This window comes from Vipera berus (assembly GCF_964194415.1).
Source record: "Vipera berus genome assembly, chromosome: 3".
NCBI classification, from domain to species: Eukaryota; Metazoa; Chordata; class Lepidosauria; order Squamata; family Viperidae; genus Vipera; species Vipera berus.
The window spans coordinates 68579386-68604333 of NC_138204.1; the positions used below are offsets into that span (position 1 = coordinate 68579386).

At 39.6% G+C, this 24948-nt stretch overlaps 1 protein-coding gene across 1 annotated transcript in view; it reads left to right on the top strand.

Moving 5' to 3' along the window:
• Positions 1 to 24948, top strand: part of PATJ (PATJ crumbs cell polarity complex component) — a 167885-nt gene that overhangs the window by 403 nt on the left and 142534 nt on the right. Inside the window, exons 2-9 of the mRNA XM_081325227.1 lie at positions 1522 to 1633; positions 2982 to 3036; positions 3141 to 3307; positions 11292 to 11474; positions 12541 to 12680; positions 14240 to 14435; positions 17816 to 17944; positions 21416 to 21637. Coding sequence (XP_081181353.1) covers positions 3015 to 3036; positions 3141 to 3307; positions 11292 to 11474; positions 12541 to 12680; positions 14240 to 14435; positions 17816 to 17944; positions 21416 to 21637 — 1059 coding nt within the window. The 5' untranslated portion in view covers positions 1522 to 1633; positions 2982 to 3014. The remainder of the gene's footprint in view (positions 1 to 1521; positions 1634 to 2981; positions 3037 to 3140; positions 3308 to 11291; positions 11475 to 12540; positions 12681 to 14239; positions 14436 to 17815; positions 17945 to 21415; positions 21638 to 24948) is intronic.

A 24948-nucleotide genomic window follows, 5' to 3' on the forward strand; every position in this document is an offset into this window, starting at 1 on the left:
TGCTGGGAATCCGACTGGATTTCCTCGTGTGACTTTGCCCGTCTCCTGATCTGGGCAAAGGGGGCCGCTGATTTTGAAAGGCGCCCGGGCTGAAAGCCTGAGCGAACAGCTTAAAGCCGCTAAGGCTAAGTTGGGCAAAGTACAGGCGTGACGGGATATTTTCAGCTTGGCCGTAAACGTTAAGGGCAGCAGTTGGTGTGGTGGTTGTGCAGGGTCTGAGCTGCCAACGATCCAACAGTGCTGACCTTTGATTAGAGGCTGGGCTTGGATCTCGGCTGGCTTGGGTGCTCTTTCCTTGCTGGTAAACCCAAAAGTGAAAGTAAGAAGAGGGAGCTCCTTCCTTGGGGAATCTCTATTGATCCTCGACCAGCTGTTTTTGGGCTAAACAACCCACAGTCATTGAAGGAGAACCTCAGGGTTTGGTATTCCTCTGTGTGGAGGAACCCCAGAGTTGTGCAATTCGATTTCCAGAATTCTAAAAAAGAGAAGGGAAGGAAGGAAGGAAGGAAGGAAGGAAGGAAGGAAGGAAGCCTGGCTATGCTGGCTGTTGAATTCTGGAACCTGATGTTTGTACAAATTTGGAGGGCTGCAAAATTGGGAATGCCCCATAGCAAATAAGGTAAAAACTGTTGCAAAGAGATGCTGCCTTCTCCATTTCCTCTGTTTTTAATGGGGCAGATGTCAAGGAGAATTTTGACCAGATAGGAGCTGCCTAGAAAGTGTGATGGCATTAATCAAATGTAGCCATGATTACTTTTATAAGAGTAACCCTAATTCGCTAAGTGTAAATTTTTATGAATAGCAAAGAACATGTGGAAGAAAAGAGGAATGGAAAAGGCATTCTTTTTAGAATAGCTTTTTTTTCCACTTTGGAAATTAAGTACAGTACTAATTCAAGGTAGCTTCATTATGAAATCAATATTAACATAGATTTGCTTCAGAGCGCATTTTTATCTCCCAGTCTAAAACTCACAAATAAAACAAAATTTCAGTATTATTTTTAAAAAAATAAAAGAAGGGATTCTTTCAATGTTCTACTTAAATCTGGACATACCGGGACAAGTAGAACGTTATTATCCAAGAAGGCTTTTTTATTGTAGTATCTGTTGTGTAAGGATGCTTCAAACCAGAAGAGGACTTAGAGGATGATTGATATAATATCTTAGAATTTCCAGTTTCTCCTGTTGCTGAATTTACAACTAGGAATTTACCTAATCCCAAAAGCAGAGTTGGAGAGAAGACTTTTGCAATTCCAAGGTCACTGTATGCCTGAGAAATCGCAGTGAGTTCGCAAGTGTAGTCAAATTTTAAAAAGCCTGTCATGCATATGTATGTATTAATACACAGCAGGCCCAGTCCAAATGAAGAAACTTGAGATTGTGATGTAATAAAAGACATACCTATCCAGGGAGTAAACTCAGTACAGTTTCTGAATAGGCATACTAATAATCATCAGCAAATACCATTAAATAAACACAGTGTGACTTATTTAACTTGTATGTGACTGATTCTATTCCTTAGTTCTCAATGATGTCAGCCAATGTTACGTGCCTATCCGAAAGCAATCTTATTTGAAGTCTGCAGGATTTTATTCTTAATTGGCGCATGGTTGCAGCCTAAGGATTTCCATTTGGTGAGACCTTTTTAAAAAAACCTCAATCTTCCGTATGCTCCAAAAGTAAGGAGGGTTGGGCCTGGGTTAGTACTGGAATTGTAAACTAGACTGGCAAGTTGAAAGAACATCTGGAAGAAGATACATGGATGTATCCATGAGATAACTAAGATTTAAGGTAGACTTAAGGAGGCTTTATATTTAAGCATATATGACATAGGTTTGTTTTCACTATATAACAGAGCAAGGACTCCCTAGTTGGAAAATGATAATAATTTAAAATTACAGTTCTAAACAATTCTATTACATTGTTGGTTCATGTAGGAGGTTTTAGTTTTAGCTGAGGGTGATGGAAAATATGGAATGCAAATCCCGATTTTATTCTTACACCCATCATGCTAAGTAAACATAACATGGTGGCTTAATATAAATATAAACATAAACATAAATATGAACAGAAAATGCTCCTGAATACAGTGCAATGTAAATTCTCCATTATAACCCTGAACTGATTTATTCAGATATATCTGTAGCCGAGAGGGAATTCTGCATTCAACATGGGAAGCCAAGGATAAAATACAAATTTGGTTAGCATGGCTTCTCTTTATCTTGGTATGATTTTATTGGTCGTAATGCACAGTTTATACATATTACAAAATAGTATGGATATGAAAGTAATATTAAGTTAAATAACAGCAGGACAACGTGATGGGAACCTTTTTGTATTGGTCTACATCTCTTGTGTGTGGCAACACAGGGCAGGTAGTCCTCGATTTATGAACACAATTGACCCCAAACTTTCTGTTGCTAAGCAAGGTAGTTTTAAGTGAGTTTTGCGCCATTTCACTACCTTTCTTGCCACAGTTAAGTGAGTAACACAGTAGTTAAGTGAATCAGGCTTCCCATTGACTTTGTTTGTCGGAAGGGCGCAAAAGGCGATCAAATGACTCCCGGGACACTGCAGCTGTCATACACACATGCCAGTTGCCAAGTATCAAAATTTTGATCACAGGATCACGGGGATGTTGCAATGGCCATAAGTCACTTTTTTCAGTGCTGTTGGTCACTAAATGTAAGTCGAGGGAGAGAGATATTTAAATAACCGTGTTGCTCATTGTAAGATTGAAATGTTCTCTAAACCCACGGTAATACTTTTACACACATCTCCTATATTTGTTTAGAGTTATTATTGCCACATTAAATGGGTACAGAAAGAAGTATAATATGCCCTTCTTTCTGTACCCTTTAATATGGCAGTAATGTCTAAACAGGCATATGTGTATGTAAATGTGTGCTTGCCATTTAAGTTCTTCAGAGTAAGATATGTTGAAAACCAAAGCTTAACCTGCATCTTTGTTCTAAAATTTAGGCTATATTGAATCTACAGTGCAGATAAGCCAGGATGCCAGAAAATCCAATTGCAGGTAAGTGTGTCTGAAATCAGCTTGTCACATGGTTGAAACATTTCAATTATCTTAAGTAGTTTCTTTTAATGAATTGTTATGATGTTTTGGGGGGAATCCAACAGATAAGCAGCAGATCCTCAGGATTCTGGAGCGTCTACTAATGAAACTTCATGAGAAAGGAGATAGCTCGCAGAGTGATAATCTGGTTTTTCTGTACAATACTCTTAAGAACCCTTTATTCAACCACGTGCTGACTCTTCAGCAGTCAATAAAGCAGCTGAAAGAACAAGTAAGTAATACAATAGAAAGATCTGATGGATGCTGATTGGTTATGTTTTCAAGAAAATTTTGAAGTAGTAGTAGTAATGTTTGTTGGGAAGAAGTCACACCAAGATGACTTATCACTTTGTTGTTTGTATGTACATTGAGAGCTTTGTACCAGGGACAAATTCCTTATGTGTCCAATCACACTTGGCCAATAAATTATTCTATTCTGTTCTGTTCTGTTCTGTTCTGTTCCGTTCCGTTCCACTCCACTCCACTCCACTCCACTCCACTCCACTCCACTAATTTTCTACTCTACTCTATTTCTATTCCTATTCCTATTCCTATTCCTATTCCTATTCCTATTCCTATTTCTATATTCACTGGTGGGATTCAGATATGTGAACAACCTGTTCTCTGTGTGGATGCCGCTTCTGGAAGTCCTTTCTGGGCCTGGGCAACAAAAAATTAGCTACCGGTTCTGATGAAGTGGTGCGAACTGGCTGAATCCCACCACTGCCTATACTGCATCTTTTCTCCTTCCTGTAATTCATTATTAAGTCATTTGATTGAATTAGCTGAAGTTATACAAATAGTGGGCAGGGTTCTGAGTTTCCAAAAGCTTTTCATCAGACATGATGATTTTAAACTCCAAATGGAGGAAGAAGAAAAAAAGATGGAGAGAACTAATGTAATTGAAGTTCAGCAACATTCTGCTTTCTCTACCTGCCACTTTATCTAGACTTTCTCAACCTTGATGACTTTGAAGTGTATTCACCTTAACTTCCCCAATCTCCCAAACAATCAGTGGAATGGCTTGCCTTTAGAAGTTGTGGATGCTCCATCAGTGGAGGTTTTTAAGAAGAGCTTTGACAGTCATTTATCTGGAATGGTATAGGTTCTCCTGCCTGAGCAAGGGGTTGGACTAGAAGACCTCCAAGGTCCCTTCCAACCTTGTTATTCTGGTCTGTTAAAACTCCACATCCAGCATAATTATTGACCTTTTAGAAGAGTGTACTGCTCATGACAAATTTTATGTGGCAAATCAGGGAAGAGGGATACTTGTACAAATAGTCCTTAACTTATGACTGGTTAGTTCAAGTTAAGACAGGTTTGGAAAGTTTTTTTTAGCCCATAAAGCACTTCTAGCTGTCATAAAATGTTGTGCCCCCCCTTCAGTTCTGTGATTACGATCTGGATACTTGTTCCCACTTACAACTGATTGCCAAGTGCCCCATGATCATGTGATCACATTTGTAATCTTTACTGCCAAAGTCAATTGGGAAGCCAGCAAGGAAGATTGCAAACTGCTCTTGTTTGCTGAGAAGACTCCCTCTCATCTCTGGGGCCTGGCTGATGGTGTGGCCTACCAAGAGGAGCTACCAAGGGGAGCAGAAATGGAACTCAGATTCAGAAAATCCAAACTCCTTTGAGACAGTCCATCAAAGCAGTTTCCTTCCATGCATGTTCCACTCAAGAATCTGGGAAATTGCTTAATGACCACAACTGGGATTGCAGTCATTGAACAAAGCAGTCACATTATCTCACTTAACAACTGCTTTGCTCAGTCACTAAGATTTTGGTCCCAATAGTAGTCATAAGTCAAAGATTACCTACATTACTTTTGTGTGAAAATGCGTTGTAGACCTAAACACTTTTGACGGTTAAAAAATAAGAACATTATTTTTTTTAAAAGCACTAAGAATTAAATCAGGGTTTATTTATTATATTTATATCCTGATTTTCTCAGAAGGATCTCAGAGTATTTACATGATTTGCCTCCTCAATCACATTGGTATAAACATTGCTGTGGAATAAGGCTTGGTTTAAGATAAGGAACAGCCAAAAATCAAATAAAAAAATGTATAAATGGTCCAAGACCAAAAATAATGAAAAACCAGCATGTAATACAATAATTATCAAAGAAAAAAATGTAAATTACAAGAAAATTCTAATGCAATAAGGAGGTAATAGTTAATAGCACAAAGGAGGAACCAGAAGGCTTTTAACAGCTGCAGTTATTGATAAGAATTTTGCAATCTTATTAGTGGTTTATGAAAAATAATCAGCCAGGAGAAGAATAACAGCCTTCTGGCCACATTGGCAATTAGTGAAATATGAAACTTGATCACCATTGGGTGTGCAATGGACATTTTAATAGCAATTGTGAGACAGATTCTACCTCCAAGTTTGAATAAAAACAAGTTGGCTTTCATATAAGAATCTTATATTTCTTTTATTGCCCTAATAGTAGCACCCCAATTTGGGGCAAAGTAACAATAATAATAACAACAACAACAACCGCAACAGACAAATGGCTGTCCAGTCTCTTCTTAAAAACTTCCAGTGTTGGAGCATTTACCGCTTCTGGAGGCAGGTTGTTCCACTGGTTAATTGTTCTAACTGTCAGGAAGTTTCTCCTTAGTTCAGGTTGCTTCTCTCCTTGATTAGTTTCCATCTGTGGCTTCTGGTCCTGCCTTCAGGTGCTTTGGAGAAGAGCTTGACTCCCTCTTCTTTGTGGCAACCCCTGAGATATTGGAATACTGCTATCATGTCACCCCTAGTACTTCTTTTCACTAAACTAGCAGCCGTTCCTTATATGTTTTAGCCTCTAGTGCCCTAATCATCTTTGTTGCTCTTCTTTGTACTCTTTCTAGAGTCTCAACATCTATTTTACATCGTGGTGACCAAAACTGTGGCCTTACCAAGGCATTGTAAAGTGGTATTAATACTTCATGTGATCTTAATTCTGTCCCTCTGTTAATGCAGCCTAGTACTGTGTTGCCTTTTTTGACAGCTGCAGCACACTGCTGGCTCATATTTAAGTGACTGTCCACTAGGACTCCAAGATCTCTCTCACAGTTACTACTACTGAGCAAGAAACTATACCTGTATTATTTGGTTTTTCTTGCCTAAATGTAGAACATTTTTTTCACCATTGAATTTCATTTTGTTAGATAGCGCCAATGTTCAAGTCTGTCCAGATCCTCCTGTATCTATTCTTAAGCATAACTTCTGGAGTGTTGGCTATTCCTGCCAGCTTGGTGTCGTCTGCAAATTTGATGAGTTCCCCATCTATCCCCTTGTCCAAATCATTGATGAAGATGTTGAAGAGCACTGGGCCTAGAACAGAACCCTGAGGCACCCCACTACACACTTCCCTCCATGTAGATGCAGTTCCATTGAGGACCACACGCTGAGTACGGCCAGTCAGCCAGCTACGAATCCATCTGGTGGTGATGCTATCTAACCCACATTTTTCTATCTTATCAAGTAGTAGGTTGTGATCTACTTTATCAAATGCCTTACTGAAGTCCAAGTAAATTATATCCACAGAATTCCTCTGGTCCACTAATTTTGTCACTTGGTCAAAGAATGCAGTAAGATTTGTCTGGCACGACCCATGTTGGGTTTTAGTAATGACTTTGTTTGCCTCTAGGTGTTCGCTGATTCATTGTTTGATTATCTTTTCCAGAATAGTCTCCCATTATAAATAAAATCTTACAGTATTATCTATAGCAGCTGCCAGTGTAATTTTGGAGATATATTTATCTGGATCATCTCCAGTCTTCACCTAACATTCCCTAAAGCATTACATCACTTTAGTTAATAACTATCATAAAGACTGTATTCTTGTCTCAACAGTCTACAATAGAGTCTGGTTTTGTGACTTCTGTGGAAACTCCTATGCTAAAATGTGTTTAAGCTGTATTTTATTTGATTCAGAATTACAAGACGCTTTTTATTTATATGGGCTTATATTCCAACCTGGTAAGAAAGCTTTAGGGAGTAACATGTTATTAAAACATATATGGTTGCAGTTTAGTTCCTTTTACAGTATCATTAACCCCTGGTGCACACCATTTCTTTAAAAATTTATAAATCATTATAGTGCCATTTTTCTTGTCAGTTTTTAAAAGCAAAGTGCCTAAATCTTGGAGCCAGAAATGTCTCTGATATAAAATCTAGAAAAGAAATGCTACCCAAAGTATACATGATGTTTCAGATATTCTGTTAGCTCTACCTCTTTTTTAAACCTTTGAGTTAGTCTTGATTCTTGGTGACCATATAGACGAGTCCATGCAGTTTTGTTGACAACATTTTCAGAAGCCATCTTCCTGTGACTGAGAGAAAGTCACCCAAAGGAATCAAAGTGGTTTTGGTGCTTAAAGCAGGATTAGAGTTTATGGTCTCCCAGCTTCTAATCCAAAGGCCTCTGGTTCCAAAATGTGTGATATGTGTGCACAGGAGCAGAATGAAGAGGCACTGAAGATTTGCTCTTGAACATTAAAAGAAGTTTTGTGGATTGTTGTGTTTTTTTCTGTCTTTGAAAATGAAGATGCAAATCACTGTGATCAGTGATTTTCTCCTGAGAAAATACGAAGGTAATTCGGAAATAAACTTACATTCGGTTATCAGTCACAGACACTCGCAGGTACAGAACTTTTATTATACCCATTAGCAGTGCTTTTTTTCTAAAAAAAAAGGTGCTGGAACTCAGAGGTGCTGTCACTGGGAGCGATGCTAGTGTCTTGCTCCGACGTTGCCGCCCGTCCTTTGCACCCCCGCCCCTGCGGCTTGGAGCCACATGCTGCGGGGATTCCCCTCACCACAGCTGCCGTGGGGATTCCCCTCCCTGCAGTTGCCACTCCGCGGCCTGTGCTGAGCCTCCACCCGGAGCTGCTCCAAAACCCGACCCAGAGCTGTGTTCCTCGTGGCAGTGGTCTACGGCGCCAAACAGCTGATGGCCTCCAGCACCGGCACTCATTCACTTACTGCCCGTCACTTCCAAATGCAGTAAGTGAGTGAGCGAGTAAGTGACGTTTGGAAGCGTTTGGAACTGATGGGGCAGTAAGTGAGTGAGTGAATAAGCAAATGGCGTTTGGAAGCGTCGGGGCAGTAAGTGAGTGTGTGAATGAGCAAATGGCGTTTGGAAGCGATGGGGCAGTAAGTGAGTGAGTGAACAAGCAAATGGCATTTGGAAGCGACGGGGCAGTAAGTGAGCGAGCGAGCAATAGCCCTTTGAAAGAGATGGAGTGAGTGGGGGAGAGACTGAACGAGGTGCCTTTGAAAGAGAGAGGAGTGAGTGAGAGCGACTGGAGGCTTTTGTGAGCAAAATGTGAGTGAGTGGGGGGGCTTTTGCGAGCGAAGGGTGAGAGAAAAAGGGAAAAGTGAGGGGGAGAAGGGAAAAAGAAAAGGCACTGACTTCTGACTTCCTCTGTTACAGGAGTAGAAGGAAGCATTAACATTGAACCTCAACTTTTTGCTTTTCTATAATAGAAACTAGCCATTTCTATAACGATAAATGAATCTAACCAATCAAACCAAAATACCCCCCCCCCTTTTTAGTCAAGTTTTTGACACCTTGTTAAGCACTGGTGGTGCTGGAATATTGTCATGTCCTAAAAGTGGTACAATTTCTGAAAAGGTTGAAAAGCCCTGATGTAAATGCAGCCTACATTGCTTATTGCCATCCTATTTGCAAATAATATCTTACCTAGTTGAGATGGTGTAGTTGGGCAGCAGGGAGAGGTGCAAAGTTCCTGCCTTCGCTGCAGACAACTTGCCTGTGCAACGTTTGTCGGCCGGGTCTTTTGGCATGCTCAGCATCAATTCCTATTGGCTTTCAAAAGCCAATAGGCCAGGCGTAGGCAACCTTGGCTCTTTTATGACTCGTGGACCTCAACTCCCAGAAGATGTTACATAACATAACATCAACTGGAAGATGTTAAACTGACCTTCTGTTTCTTTCCTTCCCAAAAATTGTGTTAATGAGTCCTCTTTAAGCTCTGCTGATCAGCTTGTCCTGGATTGTTTTGCTGCAAAACGGAATGGTTTGCAAGTTGCAGTTGAGGCAGCCCATCTCATTTTAGATATATCACATATAATTGAAGATTGTAATTAGTTGTGTGTGCACGTTCAGCAAGTGTGATGTATTTGTGCTGGCATTTCTAGGCCTCTTTCCAACCACAAACATTGGAATTCTCAAGGCCATGTTTGGTATTTCCCAGCAATCTGTTACTGGAAGGAAAAAGCAATCCCTGCTGCATTACTGATCCCAAAGAAGCATTTGCATGTATGCAGGTATCCTTAGGGTGCCATAGTTATGGATGAGAAATATTGGTTGCAAAGTTAGCATTTCTGGATGTAATACAGATATTTTGGACTTATTTTTGTTTCTTTGCATGTTTGATATTTTTAAAAAGGCATATGCTACTGACTACGCTTATGCACATATGTAACTTCTTTTGCTAGGATACATGACCACTGCTTATCCAGAATGTGAAAAGTGAAAGATTGTGACTAAACAGAATTTTAATGTACAGATAATACCACCAGAAATTATTTTGGAATAATTCCAAGCTCAGCTTGGAAACCTCTCCCTTTCCCCTCAGCATGGCTGGCTCAGGATTTCTGGGAGTTAAAGTCCATGAGTCATAAAAAAGAGCCAAGATTGTCTACCCCTGGTAATAGGCTTTCAAAAGCCAATAGAGGGAGCTTTTTTTTTGCAAAAAAAGGTGCCGGAACGCCGTTCTGAGCGTTTTATGAGAAAAAAAGCCCTGCCCATTAGAAAATTACAACATTACATTACTTTTTGACATAATCGCCATTCAGATTAAGGCACTTGTCATAATATCTTACAAGGTTTGAAATTCCTTAGTAATAGTCACTCAGCACCAAATCTGGGCTATAAGGGGGGGGTCGATCAAAAACAACCAAACAGAACTGCTTCAAAAGTTCTTGGGTGCATCTAGTGCTGTGCGGGTGAGCATTATGGTGAACCAACACCACGCCGGAAGTGATGCCATAGAAAATCCCACAAAATCTGAAGATGCCAAAGGAGAACTGCTAGTGAAGTTCATGGAGCATGGTCTGATCATCAGTTCAGAAGTCTACTTTGAAATGTTACAAAAACTCAGACGAGCCATCCATAACAAGTGTCGGGACATGCTGACTTCCAGTGTGGTGTTGTTTCACGATAATGCTTGCCCACACACTGCTAGATGCACCCAAGAACTTTTGAAGCAGTTCCGTTGGGTTGGTTTTGATCACCCCATCCATAGCCCAGATTTGGCACCGAACAGCTACTACTAAGGAATTTCAAACCTTGTAAGACGTTATGACAAATGCCTCAATTTGAATGGTGATTATGTAAATGAAATGTTGTAGTTTTCTAATGTGTACAATAAAAGTTCTATATCTGCGAGTGTCTGTCATTGATAACCAAAGACGTTTATTTCTGAATTGGCCTTGTATATAAGATCAGTCTCAATGCAAGTAGTCCTCGACTTACAAGAGTTCATTTAATGACCATTCAAAGTTATAATGTCACTGAAAAAAGTGACATGACCGTTTTTCACACTTATGTCAGTTGCAGCATCCCCATGGTCATGTGATCAAAATTCAGACACTTGGCAACTGACTCATATTGGTTGCGGTGTCCCGAGATAATAGGATCACCTTTTATGACCTTCTATAAAATGGGGCAAAACTTGTTTAACATTTAACAAATATCTTGCTTAGCAACAGAAATTTGGGGCTCAGTTTTGGTCAAGGACTACCTTCTATTATCTGTTACTTTTTTACAATTGGATTGGCTGGATTATATAATTATATAATTCAAAAAACAAACAAACAACCCAATCCTGAGAAGTTTATTCTTTCTGGAGTTTAAAAGTTCTTTTGTGTAAGAAAAAAAGAGAACATGAAATCATAATAAGAATGAATCAATTAAGTGCCAGCTTATGTTAACAATTCAGGATAATTATTTTTTTCTACCTTGATTTTAGTTGCAAAAGAATTCTCTTTGAGGGGGTTTCATACTCTTGAGGTTACTAAGAAGGTGAATATTGACATGTTCAGTTGCTCCTTGATTCAGTAATATTCCAGAAAGAAAAGTTGTTTTTCCATCTTACTTAAGCAGTACTGTATGCTCACTAGTGCTATTATTTTGTATTAATTATTAAGTACAGTATTTAGAATTTCTGGTAATGTCTTGTTCTTCACAGCTTAGGTATATGCCTCCAGATCGTTCAGTGGATTTTGATTTTACTAGGCGAGGGTTGCTGGTATTTGATGCTGACCCACATCCTGTTGTTAATGGGAGCATCCAGAATGATAAGCAAATGGCTCCACTAATTTCCAGATTTGAAATGGATGATTTTAATTTGACAATCCAAAAAATGGCAGAGGTAAAAATGCAGTGGTATATTGTATAAAAGTTTCCTTTTTATTCTAAACCGTATGGTTATTAAAGCCAGTTTCTGAATTATTTTTTTTGAACATAGTCTCTTTGCCTCCTTAGCATATACGCACAGCTTACAGCCCCTTGCAAGTGTAAGGTGCCACCAAGCTGGGTGCCTCTTACCAAAAATAGTATTTTGATGCTGATTCAAGTTACTTACACTGTATGGCCATTGTAACTCCAGTTTGAAACAAGTGGATGTAATTCGGACTCCTTGCTTTGTGACCCATGATCCTTGCTTAACAACGGCACTGGAGATTGACGGGATTGCCATTGCTAAGCGATGCAATCCCATAATGTTACACTTAAGCATTGCTTAGCAATGGAACCTCTTGTCCAAGTTACCATCACTAAATGAGGACATGCATACATACATACACACATTATATTTTAAAATGGCTTTATACCAAATGGAATGGATGTGGGATAGTCTAGGAAGAGAGGCTTTTCTGCCACTGCCCCCACTTTGAGGAACAGCCTGCCCCCAAAGGTGAAGAAAGCCCCCAAACGCTTGACCTTTTGTAAGTGGGTCAAATGTTGGCTCTGCAGCTTTGTATAGGGGGCAGAGAGGATCTCACCACTATGGGGCTGATAGTTCCTTCAGAGCCCCCCCCCCCCAGCATGTAGTAATTCAATGCTTAATGGCCATTTTAGGACTTCCCTCTCCTTTTGATGTTTAATTGTTAAAATTTTGAATTTTTAACCCTAATTTTTAATTTAGAATGTTTATTTACATACGTTGTTTTATTTAACAGTTATATTTTATTGAACACATTCCAGAGCACCTCTTTGAGGGAGATGTTAGGTTTAGAAATATGAAATATAAATAAATGTAAATAAATGATTGATGTTTTGACCAGGGAGAAAGTGGGACTATGCTTTTTAGGTTCTGCAGGTTTGGGAGATTTTCACATGGGTTGTAGTACAAATCTTAGTCAAATTTTATCGATAGAAAATAACAATTTGCAATTGTAAAAATATTGTATTTATAACATTACTTTTCTCCTTCACAGGGCAGGCAAATTGAGTATATAGATATAGAGAAACCATTTAACGGGGGGCTTGGATTTAGTGTGATTGCTCTTAAAAACCAAAACTTTGGGGAAGTTGGCATCTTTGTGAAAGAAGTACAGCCAGGAAGTATAGCAGCCAGGTAAGAAATTTAGCAACACTTCTTGAGATACTCTGAGATGTCCTGTTGAAATTTTCTGGATTTTATAGTTTCCCTGCCCAGATGATAATAGGATCAGATTAGAAGAATGCACCTCATGTCAGTTTTGTAATGATAAATAGGATAGTGGTGGTATAGATAGTAAAGAATTTCAATACAGGAAGTCCTCAACTTATAACCACAATTGAACCCAAAATTCCCAGTGTTAAGCAAGACAGTGGTTAAGTGGGTTTTGCCCAATTTTACAACCTTTCTTGCCACAGTTGTTAAGTAAACCACTGCAGTTTTTAACTTGATAACAGAGTTGTTAAATGGATCTGGCTTCTCCATTGACTTTGCTTATCAGAGGTTTACAAAAGGTGACCATGCGACCCCAGCACACTACAGCTGTCATGGATATGAGTGAGTTGCCAAGCGTCTGAATTTTGATCACATCACCATGGGGATGTTGCAGTGGTCCTAAGTGTGAAAAATGGTCATAAACCACTTTTTTCAGTGCCATTACTTTGATCACTAAATGAATGGTTTAAGTTGATGACAACCTGTAGTTCCATTGTGATGAGTACACAGTATTGTTCTCTGTTCAGAATACATTGTCTCCCTCAAGGGGCTGATGCAACTTAATTGTTTCTTGACATCTTCTGGGGTTATTTTATCATGTTTTGAAGTTCTGACATCGTCTTTGATGCCTTAAATCTCTTTCTTCTTTCGCCCTGTCTTGTTGAATAGTCCCAATCATGCTTCTTGGTTTTTAATGAAACATGGCATGATAAAGAAGTAAAACAAATCATGAATCTTTCTTGATGATGGACAAGAGGCCATTTGAAAACATAATCATTGTTGGTGATACAGAGATTATAGTCTTCCTAAATAGAACTGAGTTATTTGATAAATGAGTGGTTTATTAACACAGAATTTAATTTCTGAAAGAAAAACATGTCTTTGTTTATAGTAGTTACACAACCTGATATTTCTTAGATAAACTTGGTTATAAATGTAGGTAATCTGAATGTTATAGTTGATACATATGCAATTGGTGCAGCACAATTCACAGTTGTCTATTTGACATACCATTGGTAAAGAGCAAATCACATAATATTTTAGTTGTAATTAAAGATTAAACCAACCAAATCACAACATTGTTTAGTGTGGTGCGCTGATCCAGCCTTTGTCTGGATTTGGAAATTCGGTGGCACTTTACACTGATCATACATACCCAACACTGTAACTCGGTTCATATACCGATATAATAGAATATGCTGTTTGGCTGGTTGGTTGAATAGCTTTGAATTAGCATGTTATGTGAACCCGACCATTGTACTCTATGCTTTATAATTTACCATGCTTTACAAAACCTGTCAATTGTACTTACTCAAAAAAAATAAGTACATAAACTGACTTAATGCAATATCACATTTTGCACCTGCATCCAAGCATCTGTTTCATAATACCTGTGAGTTGTGTTGGTTGAACACAATTATGTAACTATTTTGTGAAAGATTTCTGCAGCACTTTTAACTATCACTTGCGCTTTATCCTAGGGATCAAAGGTTAAAGGAAAATGATCAGATATTGGCTGTAAATCATACACCGTTGGACCTGAACATTTCTCATCAACAGGCAATCCTATTGCTCCAACAGTCCACAGGCTCTTTACATTTGGTTGTGGCCAGGGGGCCCACCCAGAGCAGCAGTAGGAACACTTCTGCTGTGAGTGAGACTAATGAACCAGAAATGGTAAGATAATTTTTTATAAGAATCAAAATATGATTTTGCAAGAATGTTCATCACGTTTCCAGGGTTTGCATGTTAGACAAATTGCCCCGTATAATTTTACTCCATACAGTTCGTTAGTAGGTCAGGTTTTGGAATTGCCTTATTGTTCTCAACATAGGAGCTGTTTGAAACATACATAATGGAAAAAAATATCTATTTTCAGTCCTGTAATCTAAGATAGCAGGGTATTACATTTTTTAGCTCTTAAATTACTTACTTTATATAAGTGTTTTTGTAAATATGCAAGTAGCTGCCAATCTACTGAATTGAAATATAGTTCCTGCTATTACCCTATCATTTTTCCCCATTTTTAGCATTTTTAAGATTTACATTTGTTCATAATTGTACTAATCATAACCTTTAAAAAAAGGTTGGTAGATAGAGTGGGAATAATCCAAAACCAACAGGTTTGTGGAACTGGATGTATGGAGATTTTCACATTTGTTAAGAATGGGGTGCCCGTTATTTAAAGAAAGATTTAGTCTAGCCATTTATGAGTGAGCTTTCTATATTTAGTTTATAATCTCCTCTTCCTCCTCCCCTCCTTCTTATCATCATCATCATCATTCTCATTAGCATTCGTTTAAATTGTTGGCTACCCAATTCCAGGCATTTCCAGATGATAATCAGGTAATCAGATGTCAACTGTATAAACAATAGGAGGATTTTGTTTCACAGTACTTTATCCCATGAAATACTTATGGCTTGGTTAAAAAAGTAAATCTTACGAGCTTGGTGATTTTCTTGCAACATTTCATTACCAAACTAGGTAATATCATCAGTGCTGAATATGTTACCTACTTTGGTAATGAAACATCTGCAAGAAAACTATCAAGCTTTGAGAGCACCATAAACATGAGCAATTGATTATAGTAATGAAACAGAACTGTGGTTTTTGTCCTTTATAGTACATTATTATATATTACTACTGTCCATTACTCACCAAGTCTTCAGGCTCAGGTGGCTTGATTGCTAGATTATTAAATCTGTAATTGTTGAATTGTTGATGATTTGCTACAAACATAGATATGAAGGAACTATCTTAGCTGAAGGTTCTTTTATTTCTTTATATAATTATGTTAAACTGCTTAAACTTACTGGTTCATCATAGTGGTTGTTTCTCTGAAGCTAAAAGCATGAAACGTAACCACTTTGTTTCCATAGAGCATCTATATAGAACAAACTAACAAAATAAAGTATTACCTCCTTTTTTCTTTTCTTTCCATACAATTGTGACTTAAACTTTTCACTTGTTATTAAATCATCCTCATAACCTGGATTTTTTTTCCACTTAAGTCACAGGAAGTTTGAACCTATGTCCATAGTTTGCTTTTATTTGACCTCACAAATGTCTTTGCTGATAATGCTACATATCAAACACAATGCTTGTTTGGATCAACTCACTGCTAGGTTAAAAAACAAATCTTTAAAAAATTAATGTCCTTATATAAAAACTGCAGCCTCAGGAGGTGGAACAGAACAGTATTTTCCCAAGATAGCTGCAGGAGATGGAGCTGCAACAGTGAGGCAGCAAGTTACCAGTATGGCAAAAGAGGAAGGGAAGGGGTAGAGCTAGCGTGGTTGATGCTTCAGATGTTGGATTAGAAATGAAGAGATCCAGGTTCTAGTCTATTGGCAGTCATGGAAGCTCACTTGGTGACTTTGGGCTAGTGACTCTCTCTTAGCCCAACCTAATTCACAGGGTGGCTGTTGTGGGGAAAAGTGGAAAGAAGGATAAATTCCCTGATGAATAGCGCTGTCTGGTAAAACATTGTACTGTCTGCATCAGAAGAACTTACCAAGAAGATTGAACAAATGTTTCCTGAAACTCAGTCCTAGAGAGTGATTTCCCCTAGGTTAAGCATAAGCCTTGCTACCCTACACCACTAAGATTTTATGAGCAGGAGAAGATGGAAACAGAAAATAAAGGAATGAGAAATTCTTCCTCCCAATTTCCTACAAAGCCGTACTTGCTACATTCCATTCCAGCAGCCCAGTCAGTCCTGTCAGTTTGAGTTTCCCTTTGAGATTTGACAAGCAAGGACATAACTGGGTTTTGTCATGCCTGCCAGAATGTTTCACAGAAGAATCTGGCTAGCCATTAGTAGAAATATGGACCCAGAGTAGAGAAAAGTATCTTAGTCAAGATTATATAGCTCATCCTGCTTAGAACCCATTACAAAATCACCTGCAGTTTTCTCACTATATTATTTACAGTTTTTTCCTACCTAACCTGCCGCTCCCCCACTAATAAATGTGTGCTATGGGTTTTTTTAAACCTCACTCACTTTTAACTCAGCCCCGTATGTTAATGTCACTGATATTCAATATATCAAGCAGCTGACCAATCTTTAGTTACCTATCTATTAGGTTGCACTGAACCAAATAATCTTCCTTGATTTGAGATCTAGTATCCTCAAATGCTCAGAACTCAATGTAAAGTTCTTTTCTCATATATACACAGATAGGGAACAAGTCTTAAATAGTTTTTTCCCACCCTACATACGGAAAACAAAATGACACGAATGTCCATTGCATCAGCAGGCATTGTTTTGTTATGGGATTGTTGTGAAATTCCCCCAGCCACCATGATGGTTTAGGGCCCCAGCTTCTGGTCCATGGACTGGCCACAGAGCATGCCAGAAACCAGGCTGTGCAAACCAGGCCACGTAAACAAGTGAAGCTCCATCCGTGGATGCAGGCAGCATGTAGAACCATTTCCTTTCCGGTCCACAGAAAAACCTCTCTCCATGGAACCGATCCCTGGTGCCCAAAAGGTTTGGGGCCACTGGTTTAGGTTGTTGGGAAATGGATACTGTTTGCTTCATTTCAATGTGTTGTTCTGATTAGGTCCAGGTAATTATTCCAGTGCATTTGTCATACTCATTTGTGAGCATCATCTACGGGCATATAGTAATGTATTATTCCATATTTCAGAGACACTAAAAAAATGGTTTGAAGATAGTCTCTCTTCTTGTGTCCTTTACGGTGTTTCAGATATGATTATTGTGTTCAGTGTACTGGTCTAATGTTTTAATTAGAAATGCTTTGGAGGAAATTTATGGTATGATATAATAAAACACGTTATGGAGTTTTCCTGCATAGTTGTCCGTGTTCTCCATCAATCCACCTTATTATAATTGCATGAGCCACTGGATCTCACATATGCTCCAGATGTTGTAGCCCCAAAGAAGAAGAGATTTTCACAACAGCTGAGTTGTTGTGGAAAATAGCAAGTACTTAAGTTATTGTATGGATTGGAAGTTCTATGGTAAATGTTTTTAGCATTTTAATTTTTTGAAAGATCATTGTAAAATGACTTTTCTTTTCTATTTTTCTAGGTCAGTTGGGGCCACACAGAGGAAGTTGAACTGATTAATGATGGCTCAGGATTAGGTTTTGGAATTGTAGGAAGAAAATCAAGTGGTGTGGTGGTACGGACTATTGTTCCTGGTGGACTAGCAGACAGGGTAAATTTGTTTATAATTTTCTCTCTCTCTCTCTTATCTCTCTCTCTCTCTCTCTCTCTCTCTGTGTATTTGTATGTGAAGGTGTATATTTGTACATAGTTAATACTTGGTTCTGTAATTTCTTTGAGGGAAAGAAGTGTCTTTTAGTGTTTTTTAGCAGACACTAAAGTAGGAAAATATGTTCGACCTCCTTGACCTTGTCTTACCCGGTCTTATTAGACTGTGGAAGCAGCAGTGGAGAAGCATTTCTCAGCCTTGGAGAATTATGGGGAATGAGCTGTGCCCACCTCTTTATCACTAATTGTTACTATGTTAATGTTTAACAAGCAAAACCAGTCGCAACATTGCATGTCGTTGGGGCAAAGGAGGGTAGTAATCAAATTGTCCCAACTTCTCCATCTCTTTATTGTTACCTGTCATCTCTCCATTGCTGTATCAGCTGAGATAAAGCATTGTAGAATAAGGAGCTGGAATAAAGTCTCCCGCTCCTGTTTGTTAACTTAGCATTGTTTCTATGACATTTGGTATTTTACACTGTATGCATATGCAAACATTTGGCAAGGGCCCCAAATTGTTTAAAACAGGGGGTCCCCAACCTATGGTCTGCGGCCCAGTACTGGGCTGTGGCCCGTTGGCCACCGGGCCACGGGAATAGCTGGCAAGCCCCCCCCACTTGTAGTAGCACTGCTGTGCAGGTGCTAGCAGCCCCATTTGCGCATGCACAGGGATGCTAGCATTGCTGCCAGTGTCATGGCGCCAGTGACCTATTTGCGCATGTGTGTGGGCGCCAGTGTGCGGCCACCAGCGGCCACACCATGGGTGTGTGCTGCCCATTTGCACATGCGCACGCATGCTAGCGCTCATTTCCCTGCTGCTCCCTTTCCTCCTGGGCCGCCAAGCCAGAAAGGTTGGGAGCTCTGTCTTAAAATGATGAAAATAAATTTAAATCATCCAAGCCTAATTGATGGCATGCATAAATGTAGATTAAAAGTAGGTTAAAGAATACTAATTAAATGTCACTGACATCTTATATATACCGTATATACTTGAGTATAAGCCGACTCGAGTATAAGCCGAGACCCCCAATTTCACCCCCAAAAACTGGAAAAAGTTATTGACTCGAGTATAAGCCGATCTGCCGTTCTGCAAGCCTCCGCCGCCGGCGGAGGCTGGATCCGCGCTCTGCAAGCCTCTGCCGCCAGCAGAGGCTCGATCCGCCATTTTGCAAGCCTGAATACACAGGAATACCCTGTGTGGCCGCGGCTCTCGGGGAAGCCCTGGCTGTCCGCTTCCTTGCTCCACGCTGCCATTCGCGGCCCGCGCGTTCCCCGGGCAAATCGCGGCGCCCAGCAGGCGAGGAAACACGCCCGCTCCAGTCGCCCCCCCTTCCCTCAGGAGACGCGAAGCAAGTGACTGCCCGGAGCTTACCGAGGACTTGCGCGCGGCCGAGGCTTCGGTGCTTCCAGGATCGCGCGCACCTCTCCCAAGCCGTCGCCGTCCGGAGACCTGCCGAAGTTTGGGGAGGTTTGGGGAGGTGCGCGCGCACCTCCCCAAACCTCCCCAAACGTCGGCAGGTCTCCGGACCTCCGCGCCCTGCCTGCCTGCTTCTTTCCGCTGCGGAAAGAAGCAGGCAGGCAGGACGTTTGGGGAGGTTTGCGCGCGCACCTCCCCAAACCTCCCCAAACTTCGGCAGGTCTCCGGACGGCGGTGGCTTGGGAGAGGTGCGCGCGATCCCGGAAGCACCAAAGCCTCGGCCGCGCACAAGTCCTCGGTAAGTTTTTTTTGTTGACTGGAGTATAAGCCGAAGTGGAATTTTTCAGCCCAAAAAGTGGGCTGAAAAATTCGGCTTATACTCAAGTATATACGGTATGCCTTGGCTCTTAAGTAAAAAGAGGAATGTTAAAAACATGTAGAATTACAATTTGGTATTTTTTATTTATTTTTGTATTTTAATTCTATTTATATCCCGCCCTTCTCCGAAGACTCAGGGCGGCTTACAAGCTTAGCAGTAGCCTTCATTCTATGTATATGCCTGCTTATTAGGGCTTTCACACACACACCAAGCGGCATTATTACAAAGTCAGCTTAATTGCCCCCAACAATCTGGGTCCTCATTTTACCTACCTCGGAAGGATGGGAGGCTGAGTCAACCTTGAGCCTGGTGGGATGCGAACCTGCACTAATTGCAGGCAGCTAGTGTTACTTAAGGAGGCATTAGCCCACTGCTCCACCAAGGCTCTTTTTAATGCCAAAACGTAATCTTCCTTGCTTTTATATACAGGTAGTCCTTGACTTATGACCACCATTGAGCCCAAAATTTATGTTGCTAAGTGAGACATTTGTTAAGTGAATTTTGCCCCATTTTACAATTTTTCTTGTCACAGTTGTTAAATTAGTAACACAGTTGTTAAGTGAATCTTGTTTCTCCATTGATTTTGCTTTCCAGAAGATTGCAAAAGGGGATCACACAATCCCAGGACACTGCAACCATCATAAATGTGCCAGTTTTCATATATCTGAATATAAATCACGTGACCATGGGGATGCTACTGTGGTCATAATTGTGAAAAATGGTCATAAGTCATTTTTTCAGTGCCATTGTAACTTTGGACAGTCACTAAATGAACTGCTGTAAGTTGAGGACTGCCTGAATTTCTGCTGATATTGAAAGACACTACATCTTATGCAATTGTCAAAATTGCTTTGAACTGGCAGTAACTTATTAAATAGATGTGCCTCCAAAAAGAGGTTAGGGGGAATATATTCCAATTCATAGTATCAATGAAAATTGGAGGCTTATACAGAATAGAAATTAAATATGGCTTTTTTTGCCTTGCAACAACACAGTCTCATTATTTTTCCCCTTTTGCTTCTTCTGGAGAACTTAATTGTACCAAAGTATTTTTGTATAATATTCTGAATGTCCAGAAAGGTAGACATTGTAATGAAGTTAAACTCTGAACAAAAAAATAGAGGTAACAATGATTGGATGACATTATTGTGAGACAGTTTATTTCCTGAAGAATATGAAGAAACTATGTTAACTGTTACTATGTAACTATGTAACTTCAAGTTACATTAGAGGAATTAAAAATAAGGTTTCTCAGTAACAAAAATCCTTGGTTATTGGGTACCTCCAACTTAAAGAAATAACTGTGACAATGTGTGAGTAACTCTTGCAGAATTGTAGAAATTATGTTCGGATACGTGTTATTAATGAATTTATATGCTCACTAGTTTTTTTTCTATTTCTTGTTACTTCTGTATGAATTGAACATTATATGCTAAAACATGCTGGTAGTTTCAGTAATTTTTAATGATATTTTTAATATTTGACATTATTCTTTCAGTGTAACATCCACTGCGGCACTGTTTTAATGCGATGGCATTTTTATATTGAAGTTTTGCTTTACAAAAAGTATTCAGTTCCAGTTAAATGTAACTTTGAGAAATGTTCCTTGTTTCTTGAAGGATGGCAGACTTAGAACTGATGATCACATCTTAGAAATTGGGGGTATTAATGTACAAGGGATGAGTAGCGAGCAAGTTGCTCAAGTGTTGAGAAACTGCGGAAACCATGTCAGGATGGTAGTTGCAAGATCTCCTTTGTGTGAAATATCTACAACCCCACCAGCTCCTGTGGTTGATCCTGTGGGTGAATTAGCTGCTATTCAGGACAGAGAATCTGACACAGTAAGTATCTTAATTCTGGTGTCCTATTGCACCACTGGAAATTTTATGTAGTCTGAAAAAAGTCTTCTTAAATTGACCTTAATACTTTCTCGGTCTAAATATTGTCATTATCGTTGAGTTTAACAATCAGTCAAGGTCATAGACCAGCAATACTGTAGGCCAAACAATACTACTGTAATTTTGCTACATGCGGAAATCAACTGCTTTCACTTTCAGTCCCAAAGGTGTTTTTCAAAAGGCAACTGGACTCAGTAGACACTTTCACTTTCAATATCTTCTTGACTATCTGTCTCATATTTAGCTGCAGCATCCATGTTATGGAATGCCTTTCTCTGAAAAGGTCACATAGTATCAGTAATTTATATATTATCAATTTTTTAGCTCAGATTTACAGACTTGACAGCTATGTTTTCTAGTTCATCTTACCCCTTGTTTTTCAGTTTATGTATTTGGATGTAAGTACTCCTGAAGTATGCATTTCTAAAGAACTATGTAAAGAAAAAAAATCAAATTTTCTGCTGGTAAGAGTGGTTTACAACATTTACATTTGATCAGTCTATAATTGTAACTGCTATCTAATTATTCATTCTATTTATCTTATATATATATTAATTTTTTAACCTGTCTTAACCTTTGGAGCCATTCAATATCTCAGTAGTCCAAGTCTATGTCCCAACCACCAGTGCTGAAGAGGATGAAATTGACCGGTTCTATGAAGCCCTACAGCACCTTATAGAACTAACACCAAAAAATGATGTCCTTATCATCATGGGGGATTGGAATGCTAAAGTAGGAAGCCAAAAGATAACCGGAATAACAGGCAAGTTTGGCCTTGGAGTACAAAATGAAGCAGGGCACAGGCTGATAGAATTTTGTCAAGAGAATACGATGGTCATAGCAAACACTCTTTTCCAACAATCCAAGAGACGGCTCTACAAAAATCGGATTGACTATATGCTCTGTAGCCAAAGATGGAGAAGCTCTATACAGTCAGTAAAAACAAGACCAGGAGCTGACTGTGGCTCAGACCATGAGCTTCTCATTGCAAAGTTTAGGCTTAAACTGAAGAAAGTAGGGAAAAGCACTAGGCCACTCAAGTATGAATTAAATCATATCCCTGTTGAATATACAGTAGAGGTGACAAATAGATTTAAGGAATTAGATCTGATAGACAGAGTCCCTGAAGAACTATGAATGGAGGTTTGCAACATTGTACAAGAGGTAGCAACTAAAACCATCCCAAAGAAAAAGAAATGCAAGAAAGCAAAATGGCTGTCGGAGGAAGCTTTGCAAATAACTGAGGAAAGGAGAGAAGTGAAAGGCAAGGGAGAAAAAGAAAGATATGCCCAATTGAATGCAGAATTCCAGAGAATAGCTAGAATGCCTTCTTAAATGAACAGTGCAAAGAAATAGAAGAAAACAATAGAATACGGAGGACCAGAGATCTTTTCAAGAAAATTGGAGAGATGAAGGGAATGTTTCATGCAAAAATGGGCATGATAAAGGACCAAAATGGCAGGGACCTAACAGAGGCAAAACAGATTAAGAAGAGATGGCAAAATTACACAGAAGAACTATACAAGAATGAGCTTAACATCCCTGATAATCACAATGAGGTGGTCACTGACCTCGAGCCACACATCCTAGAATGTGAAGTGAAGTGGGCCTTAGAAAAGCTGAGCAACAACAAAGCTAGTGGAGGTGACAGTATTCCAGCTGAGCTATTCAAAATCTTAAAAGAAAATGCAGTAAAAGTGCTACACTCAATTTGCCAGCAAATTTGGAAAACTCAACAGTGGCCACAGGATTGGAAAAGATCAGTTTACATTCCAATTCCAAAGAAAGGCAGTGCCAAAGAATGTTCAAACTATCGCACCGTTGCACTCATTTCACATGCTAGTAAAGTTATGCTTAAAATCCTACAAGCTATACTCCAGCAGTATGTGGATCGAGAACTACCAGAAGCAGGATTTCGAAGAGGCAGAGGAACTAGAGATCAAATTGCCAACATACGTTGGATCATGGAGAAAGCTAGAGAGTTCCAGAAAAACATCTACTTTTGCTTCATTGACTATGCTAAAGCCTTTGATTGTGTGGATCATAACAAACTGTGGCAAGTTCTTAAAGAGATGGGCATACCAGACCATCTTATTTGTCTCTTGAGAAACCTATATGTGGGCCAAGAAGCAACAGTGAGAACTGGACACGGAACCACTGACTGGTTCAAAATTGGGAAAGGAGTCCGGCAAGGCTGTATACTGTCGCCTTGCCTATTTAACTTATATGCAGAGCACATCATGAGAAAGGCAGGGCTAGATGAATCAAATGTTGGAATTAAGATTGCCGGAAGAAATATTAACAACCTAAGATATGCAGATGATACCACTCTAATGGCAGAAAGTGAAGAAGAACTAAAGAGCCTCGTGTTGAGCGTGAAGAAGGAGAGTGCAAAACCTGGATTGAAACTTAACATTAAGAAAACCAAGATCATGGCATCCGGCTCTCTCAATTCGTGGCAAATAGATGGGGAAGAAATGGAGGTAGTGACAGATTTTATTTTCCTGGGCTCCAAGATCACTGCAGATGGGGACTGTAGCCAAGAAATTAAAAGACGCTTGCTCCTTGGGAGGAAAGCCATGGCAAATCTAGACAACACACTAAAAAGCAGAGACATCACCCTGTCAACAAAAGTGCGTATAGTCAAGGTTATGGTCTTCCCAGTTGCAATGTATGGCAGTGAAAGTTGGACCATAAGAAAGGCTGAGTGCCAAAGAATTGAGGCCTTTGAACTATGGTGCTGGAGAAGACTCCTGCGAGTCCCTTGGACTGCAAGGCGATCAAACCGGTCAGTCCTAGAGGAGATCAACCCTGACTGCTCTTTAGAAGGCCAGATCCTGAAGCTAAAACTCAAATACTTTGGCCACCTAATGAGAAGGAAGGACTCACTGGAGAAGAGCCTAACGCTGGGAAAGATTGAGGGCAATAGAAGAAGGGGACGACAGAGAATGAGGTGGCTGGATGGAGTCACTGAAGCAGTAGGCGTGAGCTTAAATGGACTCCAGAAGATGGTAGAGGACAGGAAGGCCTAGAGGAACATTGTCCATGGGGTCGCAATGGGTCGGACACGACTTCGCAGCTAACAACAACAACAAACCTTTGGAGATATCACAACAATTATAAAATCAGATATAAAAATAAATCCAAAAGGTGAAAATGAAAATAATATTAAAATTTAGCAAACATTTTTTTAAAAAAAGATAGATTCTTCTTTTTTCTGTTTTAAAAGTTCAAAGCAATAATAACTCAATAAT